Source organism: Xiphias gladius, chromosome 17, assembly GCF_016859285.1.
Source record: "Xiphias gladius isolate SHS-SW01 ecotype Sanya breed wild chromosome 17, ASM1685928v1, whole genome shotgun sequence".
Lineage (NCBI taxonomy): Eukaryota > Metazoa > Chordata > Actinopteri > Istiophoriformes > Xiphiidae > Xiphias > Xiphias gladius.
This window is the reverse complement of record NC_053416.1, coordinates 18,706,770-18,723,173: the sequence shown is the minus strand read 5'-3', so window position 1 is coordinate 18,723,173 and position 16,404 is coordinate 18,706,770. Positions and strand designations below refer to the sequence as shown.

Here is a 16,404-nt window from a genome sequence, read left to right as displayed (position 1 = left end):
CTTGAGTGAAAAAAAAAAAAGTTAGACAACATCATCAGTTTTATAAGGATGGTGGACACGACTACCCATACTGTATTGGTCTACTATCCTGATTGCAGTATACTCGCGATTTTAAAAATGTTTCCATTATGAAATTCTAAATTCAAATGTACTAATGTCTACTAAAACTAAAACCATTTAAACATTACAAAGAGGAAGAGAGAAAGACGCCACAATTTTTCTTTCTCTGTGTAATGTCTGTTAGGCATTTTTACCTCTACTTCCAAAATCGCTCAAACAGGAGACCCTATCAATTGTCCTAACCCTAACTTTGATTTTTGTTTATAACCTGAACCTGGACCTAAATATTTAATCTGTGAATGACCTGGGGAAGTCCGTCTGGGAGCTGTGAGACAAAACTCGGGGCATAAAGCCCCACTCACCATCATGTGACTTTGGCGTAAACAGGAAGCAGCTGATCTTGACTTCACTGCCTGCTTCCAACAAGTAATGTGTACAACTGTATTCTTAAAAACAAGTAAAAACCGTAGTCTAAAACTGCCTAAATATAAGTAACGGGGTAAGTAGACGATACACCGCTGAATTTTAACTCCGCTAGCTGGCCGTTTAGCCTGGCTATGCTACTTGACATATATCTTTACTGCCTGTCGTGCTTGCTAAGTTAGCATTAGCGTTGGTGTTTATCCGGACCAGAGAAAAGAGTTTTAGCAACAGTAGTTAGATGTTTATATATTCTTCTGTGTCTGCTAAGCTAATGACTGGTTTAACATTTGGACGTGTCCGCGTGCAAACGTGTCTTCTGTAGTCCCATGGGTTTTCTGCCTCGGCAGAGCTAGGTGGCAGCTAGGTGAAAGATTTTGTGTTTTGCTCCGCAGCTGAAGGAGAGGAAGAGGAGAGCTGCTGCAGACACAGACTGAAGTCACCTGACCTGCGGCTCACAGAAATACTCTACACCGTGTCTGCTGAGGGGGATGTCAAGCACAGCAATGAAGAAAAAGGTGACGCAAGAGTAAACCACTGGCTCTTTGAACATCACAAGCAGTGGTGAAGTATATTTACTCAAGTGCTGTACTTAAACACAGTTTTGAGGTGCTTTACATGAGTATTTCATGCATTTGCCCAGTCTTCCAAATTTTAAGCGTTTAGCTATTTTCCTGTGCCCTAAAAGTAATTCCGGAGGCTGTAGTCATACTCACCATAGTAATTCAGAAATGTAAATATTGATATGCAGTGTTTGGTATTTTAGTATTTTACATCTTTCCCCAATTACACATAAATCATGAGCCAAAGGGATTGCACAACCACACCAGTTCGCCAGGATAAGATTGTAGGAAAGTTCTCTCCTCTACTCTTCTACTTTCAGCATAAATTATCCTTCATTATTTTCAGTCTCTAAATAAATTTTTAAACTTTCAATAGCCTGAGGAGGAGTTAACATATTATAATCATAGATGATCCTGGTGTTCTTAAGGGTCAGCATCTTTATCTGTTATTGGCAAATCAATTAAGTTCATTTAAAATCATTTAGTTAATAGAAATTTTGTATTTTCCTCCCAAAATTATATTCATGGGAGTGTGGAGAATTCTTTGAAGCAACATTTTACACCATTATGTAGGAAGATACATTTTAAAGAGAATAAACAAAAACCCAAACAAGAAAGTTTACATTGTTTTTGTTTTCAAATATTTATCTGACAAGTATGATTCCATTAATAAAACTCATAATCAGGTAATAAAATATGACACATTGATTTAGATTAAACAGTTACAAATCAGTTGAAATGAGCTCCCTCTCCACTAGCTACAAAATTAAAATGGTGCATTCTAATGGAGCATATTTGCACTGTAGATCTGCTGTTTTTATTTAAGTAAAGGGTCTGAATATTTCTTTGACTACCAGTCACACGAATAGAGAGTATAGACAACTTGGTTGATGGTCTTAATCTGTTGTTTTCAGGTGCTACTGATGGGAAAAAGTGGGTCTGGAAAGACCAGTATGAGATCAATCATCTTTGCCAATTACATAGCTCGAGACACACGCCGCCTTGGAGCTACAAGTAAGAGCATTTAAAAGAAAGGTGCTAGATGAAGATACATTTTTGATGCTGGGTGTTACTTTAATCTCATCTAAAACAAAAACAAAAACAACGTGTCATTCTTTCGTTTAATGTAGTTGACGTGGAGCACTCCCATGTGCGGTTTCTTGGCAATCTTGTTCTAAACCTATGGGACTGTGGAGGGTAAAGTACATTTCTCTGTTATTTGCCTTCCTTGGACCAGATTTGACAATTCACAGTGTTGTACCTAATCTGAAAACCCCCTGTTAAAACTGTTATATGCTTCTCCACTCATCAGACAAGACACGTTCATGGAGAACTACTTCACCAGCCAGCGTGACAACATTTTCAGAAATGTAGAGGTGCTTATTTATGTATTTGATGTTGAGAGTCGTGAGCTGGAGAAAGACATGCATTACTACCAGTCGTGTCTGGAAGCCATCCTGCAGAACTCTCCTGATGCCAAAGTGTTCTGCCTCGTGCACAAAATGGACCTGGTACAGGAAGACCAGAGAGATTTGGTGAGTTTTACCTGACATGTTAGAAATCATTCATCCGTAATGCTGTTCCACTGTCACATGCGCATTGTTGCTGTCTTTGTCATGTCATGTCCACACTGCCACCAGAAACCTTGCTGCTACTGTCCTTTGGCGCATGTTAATTGTAATATTTTCTTATTGTATCAATATTCTGTATCTCAATTGTAAAAGTATATCGTGGTAATTTTAGCCAAAACTGATGCTTGTCCCTGTGAAAATAAGCATAAATAAATGAGACTGATTTGTTAGCTGCATGAAAATAATGTGATGTTTGACCTATTTATGATATTTTTATCTTAAAGGCTCAAAGGTAATTCTTTGCTACATACAAATAACAGTCAGGACTTTATGAGCAAAAATCAGTGTCACACTATCTATCCCATAATAAGTATCCCATAATATTATTCCTATAATATAACAGCTGTCAAGGCTACTGACAACTACACATGTGCATCGGATAATGACAATGACAAAGTTTTAAATATGCTAAATTGTTTTAGCGTCTGCAATTATTTAGTAGCTTAGTCTTTGTTTTTAGGGGAAGATGCAGAATGAATATTACTTGGCACAAAAAAGTAGAAGCAATATAGAGAGATAAATAAGTTTTGAGAGACAATAATTCTCAAGGTGATAGTAAGAGATGAAGTTATTATTAATATAATTACAAGTAATGTTAATTATAATTAACTGACATTATTCTTAAAAAATAAAATACTTTACACTTCTATAGACACATTTCTGTATAGTTTATGTATTCATGTATTTTTTATGTTGGACTGCAGGAGAATACAGAAAGCTAATTGCCTCCCTAACACGGTTTCCTGTGACCTACTGACTTTACTGTGTTAACTGTCTTTACAGATCTTTAAGGAGCGTGAGGAAGATCTGAAGAGACTGTCCAGACCTTTGGCTTGCACATGCTTCAGGACATCGATCTGGGACGAAACCCTGTATAAGGTTGTGAATCTGGCTGGCTGTATATTGAACTGTTAGCTGATATGGTTGATAGTCTAAGAAACATTTTTCAATGTCTTTGCAGGCCTGGTCTAGCATAGTGTACCAGCTCATCCCAAATGTCCAGCAGCTGGAGACGAACCTGAGAAATTTTGCACAGATCATTGAGGCGGATGAAGTTCTTCTGTTTGAGAGAGCCACCTTCCTGGTAAGAGCAACCACTTTCTCTGGTGCGACAGTGTCTGGGCGGAACATCTGGATCTGCTAATGAAAGTCATTTTTTGTTCGTTAATCTTGCACGGTGTTTTGTAAATGCAGGTGATCTCCCATTATCAGTGCAAAGAGCAGCGTGATGCTCATCGGTTTGAGAAGATCAGTAACATTATCAAACAGTTCAAACTCAGCTGTAGGTAGGTTCACTCTGCAAAAACATCACCTTCACTGCGCACATCACCTGCTGCATATATTTACGATGTTTCTGATTTTTTTTTTTTAAATGTTTTATTCCAGTAAACTTGCAGCCTCTTTCCAAAGCATGGAAGTGAGGAACTCCAACTTTGCGGCCTTCATTGATGTCTTCACCTCCAACACATATGTCATGGTTATCATGTCAGACCCGTCCATTCGTAAGTAGTGAAGATGCCTTTCTCTGCCTTGAGTGTATGATTAAGAAACCAAATCAACACAATAATAATAATAATGATGGTAAACCATATCTTTATTTTCTAGCATCTGCAGCCACTCTCATCAATATCCGTAATGCTAGGAAACACTTTGAGAAGTTGGAGCGGGTGGATGGACCTAAGCATAGCCTGCACATGCGAATGCGCTAGCCGGCGCATTTGTCCCAGTGGACACTCTCAGCCAATCAGTCCACAGACCACAGGCGGCATGATGTGGTCTTCCAGCTCCCCGATACATATGAGCAGCCCTGCACAGTTTCCTCTATATCTTCACATTCAATCACAGTTATTACGGGAGAAATCATATTTTCTTCTAATTTCTACAGTGTCTTGAACAGTGATGCATTCTGTTGAAATATTTGTGCTAACTTGACGTATTAAAGAAAAACGAATAGTTGTGTTTAGTATGGAGGGGGCTACCTTTGCTGTCACACTTTGTCATACACATACAAGATACATTCATTTCCTGCACTGCATGAGTCCCTGCTATCGGGGGGTGTTATCTCCAGATTTGATTTTCAGATGTAGTTTGCGAGCTGCTACATTTTGAAAGTACAAACAATATAGTTATATTCAGAAAAATATATGGAATGTGTTTTTTCTGCTTTTATATTTTGACAATGCTCACCGCTCGATCAGCATTTACAAAAACAGCATATTTTTGGTACATATGTTATAAACAGATATACATATTGGTACATAGTTACTTCCTGTAAAAACTATCCTGCTCAGAGAAGGTTGATGTTATTCACTGCAATGTCTGTGCACATAAAGCCCTATTGACACTCTGCACCAGTTGTCCTGTACCCGACATATGGTGGTAAAAGTTTGATGTGGTAGGGGGTTGGAGCTTGACAGGACTGTGCGGTGCACCTGTTGAGCAAGCTGAGTGGAGTTCATTTCAGTGACTTTACCATGACAGACAGCTGCATGTAATGGAAAGTGAATTTTGACCTCCTGTGTTGGTATAAATGAATTGGCTCTTAAATCCCCTGGAAACTTTGCTTCAAAATGTAAAATTGTTTGTAAGTGTTTGTCTATAACAGTCAATATTTATGACTACATAAGCAACAATGACGATTATAAACATCTCAAGGTTTTATATATAGAGTTTGACACCCAACAACTCCGCTAATCTGCGTCATCAGGACTGTGTGGGATTGGTTCGAACACATTTGATCGACAGTGATCAAACAGCTGGACACCTGTCCTCAGAGTCTGATTTAATGTTGCTAAACTCTGATCGATGCACAGAAATACATGTCATCGGTGCTTACCAAATCTCACTGAACTGCTAACAAACTTTTTTTTGCATCCATCTGTTGAATCCATTGTTTAACAATATGTATCACAGTGGATTACCCCTGAAACACTCAAACTGAGCTGTTGCTGTGCTGTTTAAATCACAGAGCGCTGCATTTCTTCAGCGTTTTGGCAAGGTAAGCAATAGCTGTAAATTACAAATGCACTGCTGAGACTGGTGGAAAATATTTTGTTTTTGTCCCTCAATTTGACAGCTGAATACAAGTAAATTCCACTTTTATATCAAGGCCGACATATCCAACAATATATTGAGCCCAGACAGCCACAACACATATCTGACTAAGTTAGGACGATTTCTCTGATTTGTGGAGATTTGTCCATTACACTTCATCCCACCCACTCCTTCAGGGGATGCGGAGGGATATGCACTCATTACCTCCCACCTCTTTATTATAGCCAGCTCTGCTGCAGAGGCATTGTTCCAGTTGCGCTTATCGTAACTGCTCATGTGGTTGACTTGTATCCTGGAATGTAGAGGCTGAATAACTGGAAAATCCCCAGTCCCTCATGGGTGAGAATGGGTGTGTGTAATAGAAATCGGAGCAACTAAATGTATACAAATACAAAGCAGCTTAGTCATTTTAATAGTCTAAGACTGGCGAAGTAAATTTTCTAGCAAATATTTGAAATATTTATGAAACAAAGCCCATTTACAGCACAACTGAAAAACAGAATCAACACCTTGAATGTCCCACAAAAGCCAAAGTTGGGAAGAAAATATCAAAAGATTGTTATGATAATCATCATAGTATATCTGATTCAGATCGAACATTGAAAATAAGGACACTGGAAAATAATCGTGTTTGTGTATGTGAACCCAGCAAATCACCTTCTACCATCTCTCCTTGGACGTTTTTCTCAGGAGAGGCAGCAAGAGACGAGGTGTACAAGGCCAGAGCAGGATATATGTCAAGAGATCTGAATCCCTCAGCTGATGCAACCGAACACAAGATGTTTACAAGTGACCCAGAAACTACAACAACCAGCAATTTTCAGAGCTTTTTAGTCTATAATTGCCCTTTGTTTTTGAAAAAGTAATATTTAAACTTCACTTGCAGGTTTGTGATGTACCCTAGTTTTTCTTTTTTTTTCTCCATACCTTGATTTAGCATATTGCAGGAAGTAATTTAAACACATTCAACTCACTGGTTTTGGCACAGTCAAGAACTCAAAGAATGCATGGGCATAGCAGTGTCACCAGCTTTCTTTTCATGTTTATTGACATGCTGATATCTCTTTACACTCAGCTAAACTGAAAAAAAATTGCTCACAATGGAAGATAAAAAGAGGTGTTGAGGTTTTTCTATACTCTTAATGAGTCTGAATCAAAGTATTTCAGGATATATAAAATCTCCTTGGTGAGACAGTTAATGTTATGATGTTGGGCTTTTCTTTTCCTCTATTTGCACATTATTCTGCTGTGGAGATCCATCTGTGTGGGCAACAGACACCGGGTCTGTTTCACTGACCAACTCTGCGTGTGCATCCATGTCATGGTTTGCACCTGCGCCGCAGTCCATTTGATTCAGCTGCCGCTCCAATAGAGTGATACGCTGCTTCAGCCGTTGCTGAGTGTGTGTGTATTCGCTGAGTAGACGGGCAAAGCGAGTCTGAAGGGTGTCCAGAGAGGACTCCAGCCTCTCCACCTTCTCCTCTGTGTCCTCTTTCTGCAGCCCGCCACTCTCTACATTCTCATCCAACAGACCTTCCTTCATCAGGATCTCCCGGCCCCTCTCCTCTAGCACAGTCTTAGCATCCGGATACTCGGTCACTGCCTCCATCAAGTCATCCTTAGAGAGGCAGAACAGATCAGAGTAGCCCAAGCTGCGGATGTTGGCTGTCCGGCGATTTCCCATTTTACTGCCTTTTATGTTCAGAATGCTGATTTCCCCGAAGCAGCTGCCGGCGGTGAGGAGAGCGTACTGTGTGACCCCGTCATCAGCCACCACAGCCAGCTTCCCCTCCTTAATGATATACATCTCCTTACCTATGTCCCCTTTTCTGCAGATGTAGTCCCCTGGACTGAAGACCTGTGGTCGTAGTTTGAGCACGAGCTCCACCAGCAGCCCTGCCTCACAGTCTTGAAAAATGCGCACTTTCTTTAGGGTCTCGAGGTGTACATTAATAGCAATCTCAGCCCGCAGTTTGTTGGGCAAGTTCTTTAGCACCTCCTGCTCATCTACTGTTTTCTTGTTGGTCCAGAGGTAGTCAAACCATTTAATGACACGCGTCTCCAGTTCTTTGCTGACTTTGCGGAAGTGCATGTAGTGTTTGATGGCATCAATCCGGGCTTGAAACTCAGCACGGGTAGCATTCATGTTGGCAATCATAGAGCCAACATTTCCAACAATTGTGGCAAAGATCAGCACCCCAACAAGAAAGTCAAAGACCACAAATAGGTACTCTTCATCTCGCACAGGTGCAGGCATCTCTCCAATGGTGGTAAGTGTAAGAGTCGACCAGTACAGACAGTAGACATAACTCCGAGTCAGGGAAGAATACTCAGGTTTGGAGATGTTTGGGAACACCCAAGTGTCTGATCCAAGTCCCAAAGACTTGGATATAGCGTAGTAGATGCAAGCATTCCAGTGAATGATGACCAGGATGTAAAGTACCAAGTTGCAGATGCGGAAGATGTTGGGGTAGTTGGTGCGTGTCTCTGTGCGGTCAAAGAATTCAAACATGCGTGGGAAACGCAGCAGACGATTAAACCTGAGCTGTGGTGTGTGGATGCCGGTGGAGATGTAGGCCAGGTCAGTGGGGAGGATGGACACCACGTCCAGCTTGAACTGCAATGTACGGACGTAGCTGTCTCTTAGCTTGGCATGGTCCTTCACCAGCAAACCTTGTTCCAGGAACCCTGAGAAAAGATGAATAGAGCACAAATTCAGTTGAGAGGTGATGCCTCATCTTAGCTCACTACTGTGTTTTTTGTAAAATCAGTTCATGTCATGACATGAAGCTGAACTGTGGATGAAAAAACTTAAAAGCTGCTCTAATCGAAATTTTTTCACTAACATTGGATCACAGTACAATGTTGAATATAATGGGTGTTTGACCTTTAGCGACAAACTTCCAGAGATTTATCACCTGACTCTCTAAGGAACATTTTAGCATCTTTTAGCTCATTGTTTTCTCTCCTGCACCTTTACTGTTCGATTCAGAGTCACTCCTCTCATTTACCCATTTACCCAGCAGCAGGCACCTGATTTCAGTAAAAAATCTCTGATGACCCTACTCTTCACTACCTGCCCAGCACCCAACAGCAGACAGAAAAAATGGGCGACTAGCTGGTGAGCGGAGCGTGTAGCAGCTTAACTGTCCGATATTCCCTCAGGAGTTGTTGAAACCAAAAAAGAACAAAAGGAGAGTGAGTATCAGACTTACAATTGTCATGTGGCCAGAAACACGACTCAAAATAAATTCTAATGTGGCCCTGTGCCTGCTGGATGTGTAAATAGGCAAGTATTTGTTAACACTTTAAAGGTGATAATATGTCAGTGTTGTGTTTACAGTCTTTTCTGCTCTCTCCAGAAGAAAAATGATTATATAATGCAGCTTTAAACATTGTTTGTGCTCGCTCACATGTTCTGTTGTCCTTACCAATAGACCCGAATGACAAAGTAGTTTAATCACAGACTCACCTCACCTGGCTTAATTAATATTAAATACAAACAAATATAATGACTTGCGTTAGGTCCAGTTGCCTTTGACTTAGTGCTTTTGGATACCCTGTGAACTGGAGGACCGAGAATCTTTGCAAACATAAATCATACCAGTTGTATGATGCTGAGAGGAATCATTCTACATTGTGTTGTAATAGCATTTCAAATGTTGCCAAACACTGAATCTTTCGGTTATGGGCAGAAAGTGACATATACTGTGTCAACTGCGACAGGATTGTCACATTTTTCAACAAACTGTCAAGAGGACAGAGGCGAGTTACCTGTGCGAAGTCGGACGCAAGTGTCCATAATGTATACAGTGTCAGAGAGGTAGTCTAACACCAGCCAGCAGATGTAATTGCCCACCTGTAACTTGTCAAAGCATGCCCTATGGATAAAAGAAAAGAAAAGTGATTTCCTGCTTCAGCCTAAGAGGTGGACACCACATCCGTTCACTGCATCCATCACCAGTCCCTGGAGGCTGCAGGGCCCAAACTGATAACGACTGTGCTGTTATTACCTTGCGACAACAAGGAACCAGTTGTACAGCACAGCTGTGGCGATGACAAACAACCAACGGTAGTAGGCGTTATCAGATGGGGACACCACAAACAAATCCCACTTTTTCCTGAGAGCATGGAGAGAATAATATAAATAATACACCCAGGCACAACTGTGGCTTTTGTTTCTATAAAGTAGTTCATATTACTGCAAAGATATACAGAAAAATAGAAGCAGCTGCAAGATACGAAGCAATGCAACACAATAGCTCTACAATAAATGCTATCATTTAAACAGTTTTGTTTGTAGTCATTTTTAAGGCTTTGTGATGTTGTCTTCTATTGTATTATATTAGTATATTGCTCATCACATACACAGCAACATAAACTACAGCCTTAAAACTATCACAGAGTTGAATCAACAACTCTGAGTGCTGAAGTGCCCCCCTTTTTATTTCTAAAACCTTTATTTCAAAAGGACCTGTCTGTGACCTAATGGGACACTTGGCTTATTTTTTTACCCTGAGGCCAGACCCCTGCCCGTCTGATTTGCTCAAGTGTAACTCTGTTGTGACCTCTGGGATGCATGAACCCTGAATTTAAACATGCTCTAACCTTGTGTGCTGGTGCGGTTCCCTGTGACCCTTAAAAGTTTGGTATAAACAATTTTTAAAAATACGTTTCACAATGGTAATTTTATTACAGGACTATTGTACTGGACTGCATGACGGTGTTTTGTTTTTTCTATTTTTGTGCTCAACCAGTGTAATGCATATAGTGTAGTGTTCATCAAAGTGCATAATAATGGTTCAGGGTGGTGGCCCGGCATACGTAAAGAGCCCTTTTGCATTGTTGCCATTGGCGTCTGGTTGTGTGTTGCTGACGCGGCTGGGGGGCATTCTCAGCTCGGGGCCACGGAAGCGCTCCAGGAAGGAGTCTGGCCGCTCCTCCTCCTCCAGCAGACTCCTGTGTGCCCATTCCCTCAGTCTCACCACCAGGCGCACCAGTCTGACACACACATAAAGGAACACACACCCTCTTTAAAAATGAAACACCATGTGTGAACCACAGCTTCATTCAAAATTTTGGGAATTTAGTTTGGCAACAACTTGTGACAGTTCTGTTAAAGTACCTGGCCAGTATACATGAAACAAACACAGTGAAACAAAGGGCACACATCTTCAAGGCACTGCATAATAATTCAGAACCATATTAAAATCAAATGAATTGTTACAAATGTACATCAACATCAGGGAGAGGACTGGCAGTCTCACCAGGCTACGTAAAAGACACTGCTAGAAGATCTTGCACAAAACCAGCCAGTGGAACAAGTCAAAGGGTGATGAAAAAATTACATGTCTTGCATGTCTTTCTGTCTTTCTCATGAGAAAACTATAACAGACGACTGTAAGATATATCTGCAACATTGTATTTTTGACTGAAAGCAATCGGGTTTATTGAAAATATTAAGAAAACAGTACTATTTAGCTTGGCTACATTCTCACTGGGTTAAATGATTCTACCAAAGGAATCACAATTTAATTGACATGTTACGTTTAAAGTAATACAAGTAAGCTTTAAGATATTAAACTATTTGGGAAAAATATCCTTGAAGAAAAGATCTTTTATCTTGGCATCCAGGAAATTCTCCGTGTGTAAAATTTGAGATATGTTTTTGATATGCCTTTGCTATTAAATATTTAACATTTTCTACACATTGTTTAATCCTCCAATGAGTCTTAAACTCATAAACAAATGAAGAAATACTCTTTTTCACACAGGGCAAGAGAATTTTGGTCCATACGCTTTCATAAACTGTCTTGAATCACAACTTGGTTTTCATCACGTTGTTGTACTTTTTGTTTTGGTCAAGATTCTGGGAAACAAGCAACTTAAAGTACAACAAGAAGTTTTACAAAATGACAGGATAAGATGAAAACATGCTTTTCCCTGGTTTCATGATCCTGCTACAACATTTTGGTCATCAAGGTTTATGTGAGCTTGAATCCAGTGTGTACATTACGTTGACTTTTAACCACCTTAAAAAGACTTGAACAAAACATTTTCTGTACGAATTTGAAACTGTCTGAAGAAACACTTGTGGGCTACTTTTAAAAAGCCAGACGACCTTTGCTCGAAATAATAATGCATCAGTGTTATTTTCTGCGTAAAACAAGCGACACAATCAGTCTAATCAGTCAGTTTCTGAAAGCCCTTGTGAGGGAGGTTTACCTTGAGATAGCTCCGCTCCTTTGAAAAGAATTTCTGGAGCTGCCTCCGTGAGAGTCGAGAGCAGCGACTCTTTGTAGCTCTGAGGATGTGTCATCACAGACAGATGGAACTCTGGGGGGAAAAAGAGTGAAAAACACACCAGAAAGCACATGCGAGCCTTCCCGTTAGTGCAAATCACAGGGTTTGCTTCTGTCAAACAAACCTCTGAGACAAGTACATGATAATTGTTCCTGTCACCTGCTAAGAATACTCTCCGCTCTCTCGATCTCCTCCTCCAAGGTGGTCTTGACTGACAGATTGTGGGGTGCCCGACCTCTCTCAGCCACCTGGCCCGTCATCTTCAGATCTGACAGCGTGGATAAAAACTCACGTTAAATTCCCTTTTTCGATGCGACGGGGAGTGCTGAACATGTTTGCGGTTGACTTTTTTACACAGTGACACTGTGGCAGGAGAGGACAGTGTTTCTAGTTTACAGGCAGCCTCAGTGCTTATGGTGCGTATGACAAATTATAGTCAGGGGACGGGGGGACAACTGGGACTGTCTGCCACAGTCCCTTAACTGGCCTGTCACACAGCAGGTGGTTGCTGTGGTGACTGAGAAGAGAGGAGAAACTCAGTGCAGTTACATGCAGATAACGCATTGTTTGAAATGCAGCTCTGAAGTAGTGGCAGTTCAAGCAGAATCCAGTTCCAACCACAAAGAGTATCACCCCCCCCCCCAAAACTATGAGGGCAGGGAAACACTATCACCCTCTTCCTCGCAGACAGGTGATGAGGTGTTTAGACGACTGTTACCTTTGTGTGACTAATTGGTGTATCATTAACGAAAACACACACACAGTCGGCCCGAAGCTCTGCGGCTCAGTGAGCCAATCAGCTGCTCTCCCTCAGGAGCCGCATCACTTAGGAAACCAGGGTGTATGTGTTATAACTGCCGATAGCTGCTGGGTTATTTAACCCAGCAGCTGCGAAAACTGGTGATTCACTTTTAAATCGATTCAACTGCAAAGAGACAAACTGTTTTTTATACTACTTATTACTGTAAGAGTGGACTGAAAAAGCCGTTGGACCTCTATTTTGGTAACACTTTATTCTATGGGTCCAGATTTCCCAATCATTTCAAAGGAAGATTCCTAGAAAGAACATTAATGAAAATTAAGTGCTTGTGTAATCTTGATATTTGTCTGCAGGCAAGCAAACAATTCAACATATCTGAAGAATAAAGTTGTCAATAATAAATAAAACATTCTTAAATATTTATTTGGGTTTAAATACTGAGCCTTTTCTTCTAGGGAAATTCCTATTTCCCCTATAATTAATACCACATTACAGTAATTTCTAGGAAACTTTCTAGGAAATTATAGACCCTTTTTTGGTATTTCTGATCATTTCTAGTAACATGGTGAGAAGACATTTTCTTTACAGCGACAAATAAATATTGATTTGACTTACATAATAGATTATAAAACAAAGCTTCTGCTTATTTCACTTGCAACACACAGTACTGTAAATATTAAAGGAATCTTAGTTTTACGTACCCAAACAGGAAGAAGAATATATTTCTGCAAAAGGGCCATTACTTTTAATTGAATTTCATTCTTAACAAAAGGAGCAAATGCGGATTTGCGTCAAAGAAAAAGGTAAATCATGGAAAAGTACATCAGATCACACATATCTTTATTCTTACCTTTTCTTTACCTTCAGTTATTCCAATAAACTCCTTATGGTGACTTCACAAAGACACACCCAGACCGGCTCTTTCCCGGCCATTCCATCCTCAGTGCTCACAGTGGATGTTACAAGAGGAAAAATCAAACTGCATCCAACATTCCTTAAAAAAAAAAAGCAATCACAAGTCCTGTTCTTGCAACATTTTCTGTGAGCTTCCTCTTGAAGTATGTTCCCCTCTCCCCCCCCAGGTGCGTAAACACCTTATCCTCTGATGGACCGAGCACATCACATGCAGGATCTAGGCAGGATGGGGGATGCAGGGCGGGGAAATCTTTGAATGGTTAAGAGCCCAGATGTCAGCTTTAGACTGGGGAGTCTTCTGGGACAACCTCTTGGCAGGGCCTGTCCTCTGCTTGTCTCTTACACTGGAGAATAGTTGCTACAGAGATAGTTGTTGGTACTTTTCAGTGCATTGTTGTATTGGTACTTTTACTAAAGTGAAGGATCTGAATACCTCTTCCACCGCTGCTGGCTTGATATTTTGTGTAACATTAGTCTATTTACATAATATTTCCTTAATAGTAACTGATTCTCTTGTCCTGGTGTTCATTCTGGGAATTTGAATCACTGATTATTTCCAGTTTGGATATGAGACTTGGATGGGTCGTTGTCCGATCTCTCCTCTGTTTAAACTTCGCTTGAAGAAAAATCACTTATTTAAGGGACGAGTTTGGGTTTTTGAATAAGTTGTAATGGTCTAAGGTGTTTGTGATTTGATGCTGTCTTTATCAATCCAAACTGTTTCTCCAACACCACACAGACACTCTCTGATGTACATGGAGCCTGAAAATCCACATGATGAAGGCCTGAGGAGGCAGCCTCCTCATCATCCAGCTCTCTGACAGAGCCTGGCGGTCTCATCTTTAACCAGATCCTTGGCAAAACTGGAGGACTGGAGACTTGCTGAGAAGCTCTTTGGGGAGCGGAGCCCGGAGGACTTTACATCTGACTGAGATTCAGGCCAGTGAACAGTAAACTGCAATCTGCCACCACTATCCCCTGTTGTACTACAAGATTGTTGATGGACTGTAAAGAAAATCACGGCTGTGAACAATGACTGACAGCCAACAAGACACAGTCTAGATCAAATATAATATCTTATAATTATGGAAAACAAATATCTTAAAACTCAGATTCTCCCTCTCTTTTTTGTCACTGTATACTCCATGTTTAAAGTCCATTTAAGTGTTTGTAGAAATCTTAGAAAAATTATTAGGCTCAGTCTTGGTGCATTTCCTCTTGGGTAGACTTAACAGTCATAAATCAAAAGCAGCAGGGAGGGGAAACGCAAACAGCAATAAACGTATCTTTTTTTATGAGGTGCTATTTACAACAGGTGGAGTGCTTTAGAATGAGAAAGAGGGAAGAGCATAAAAGCAGGAGGGCAATAACAGAGAGAAAGAGACGAGAGAAAGGAGAAGCAGGCAGCAGTAAAAAGAAAAGGAGGTAACAACTCGGATCATAACAGTCATCATAGCTGCTGTTCCTCTGGCTGGTTGTTCCAAAACTCTCACGTCACCACAAAGTCCATTTAGTAGCCATCCTGGGGCTTTTGATCATATCGCATAATAATGACACTACGTGAATATTGAACAGTATTTATGTTACTTACGTTATGTCATGGTCATGACTACGGTTTTATCTAACTGTTGCTTTTGCACGGCAAATAGAAAAGGGCATTAGACGTGTGTGAAATTATTTTTCAAAGGGCGTTTTATTAAGTGTCTCTAATATGTTAAGATATACAACTTTACATGTAAGGAAAATTTAGTTGTCCGAGGATTTATATTCAGATCTTACTCCAAAGATATTCAAGCTATAGTGTTAATGTAATGTTTAATTTAAAAGTCCTCACTTTTTTTGTAATTTGCTATCCTGTCCTAGTTGAGCTATTTGTTTTTAAATCCATGATGGATTATCATCTAGTTTGTTGTGTCACTTGTGTGAACCAGTTTCTTGGTGTGTTTTATTGTATTGTTAATAAAATGTAGACTACTATATTAAATATATTTACTAACTACATCACTATATTCAGATAATGTGTCTTTCGGGTAATTAAGGCATTCCATTGCACTCCAGTTATCAATACAAAATTGATTTCAGTGTTGTGTTGTAAATATTGTAAATAATTTGATGTGTACATATTAATGTATTGGATGGGCAAACACATTTTTTGTATTTGTAATGAATTGAATCATTTTGACTGTCTTCACTTTGATATTAAAGGATCTTTTTTTTGTTGATCAGTGTCAAAAAAGCTACACTATCTCCACTTTGATTCAATGTTGTAAAACAATATAACATGAAAACTTCTAAGGGAATTAATTTTTTATATGCAAACGCCCCCCCCCCCAAAAAAAAAAAACAAAACCCTATTATGATCAGATGCACTATGTGGTTTAAAACAACCAGTTCAAGATATTTGGACCACCATTACCACTTATTCAGGATAAAAGCGGTGGATTAACAGATTAATATGGCCAGTTCCATTTCTATGGGAGATGCCTTTTCCAGGAACTATAAGATAAAAACACAGCAGTTTTCAAAGTCATATTTATTGTTACATGTAAAGCACTTACAAGTATATATGAACATAAGACCAAATATAATCTGGCCATTGTCAGAGTATCATGAAGCTACCTGGAATGAAGTTACTGTTTACTGTATATTTGGTAATGTTGAATACAAAAGAAAAAAGGGAAAACCTCAAAAGCACAAG

At 39.9% G+C, this 16,404-nt stretch overlaps 2 protein-coding genes across 3 annotated transcripts; one reads left to right on the top strand and one right to left on the bottom strand.

The window, feature by feature from the left end:
* The first annotated feature begins 354 nt into the window (after positions 1–354).
* Positions 355–4,642, top strand: rraga (Ras-related GTP binding A). Of its 2 annotated transcripts, none has more exons than XM_040151441.1 (10): positions 355–486; positions 876–998; positions 1,958–2,057; positions 2,174–2,240; positions 2,356–2,578; positions 3,458–3,553; positions 3,636–3,758; positions 3,869–3,960; positions 4,061–4,176; positions 4,280–4,642. In XM_040151441.1, the coding sequence occupies exons 2-10, from the start codon at positions 972–974 to the stop codon at positions 4,381–4,383; spliced, it is 948 nt and encodes a 315-aa protein (XP_040007375.1). In that variant the 5' UTR covers positions 355–486; positions 876–971; the 3' UTR covers positions 4,384–4,642. The 2 variants fall into 2 exon arrangements, with proteins under 2 accessions (XP_040007375.1, XP_040007374.1); XM_040151440.1 differs by having other exon boundaries at positions 424–559.
* Positions 4,643–6,929: 2,287 nt separating this feature from the next.
* On the bottom strand, positions 6,930–12,291 carry cnga2b (cyclic nucleotide gated channel subunit alpha 2b). Its single transcript, XM_040151080.1, has 6 exons — positions 12,191–12,291; positions 11,954–12,064; positions 10,553–10,729; positions 9,742–9,849; positions 9,503–9,609; positions 6,930–8,416 (listed from the first exon to the last, which is right to left on the bottom strand). Exons 1-6 carry the CDS (start codon positions 12,289–12,291, stop codon positions 6,930–6,932), a joined length of 2,091 nt encoding a protein of 696 aa, XP_040007014.1.
* Between the last annotated feature and the right edge of the window lie 4,113 nt (positions 12,292–16,404).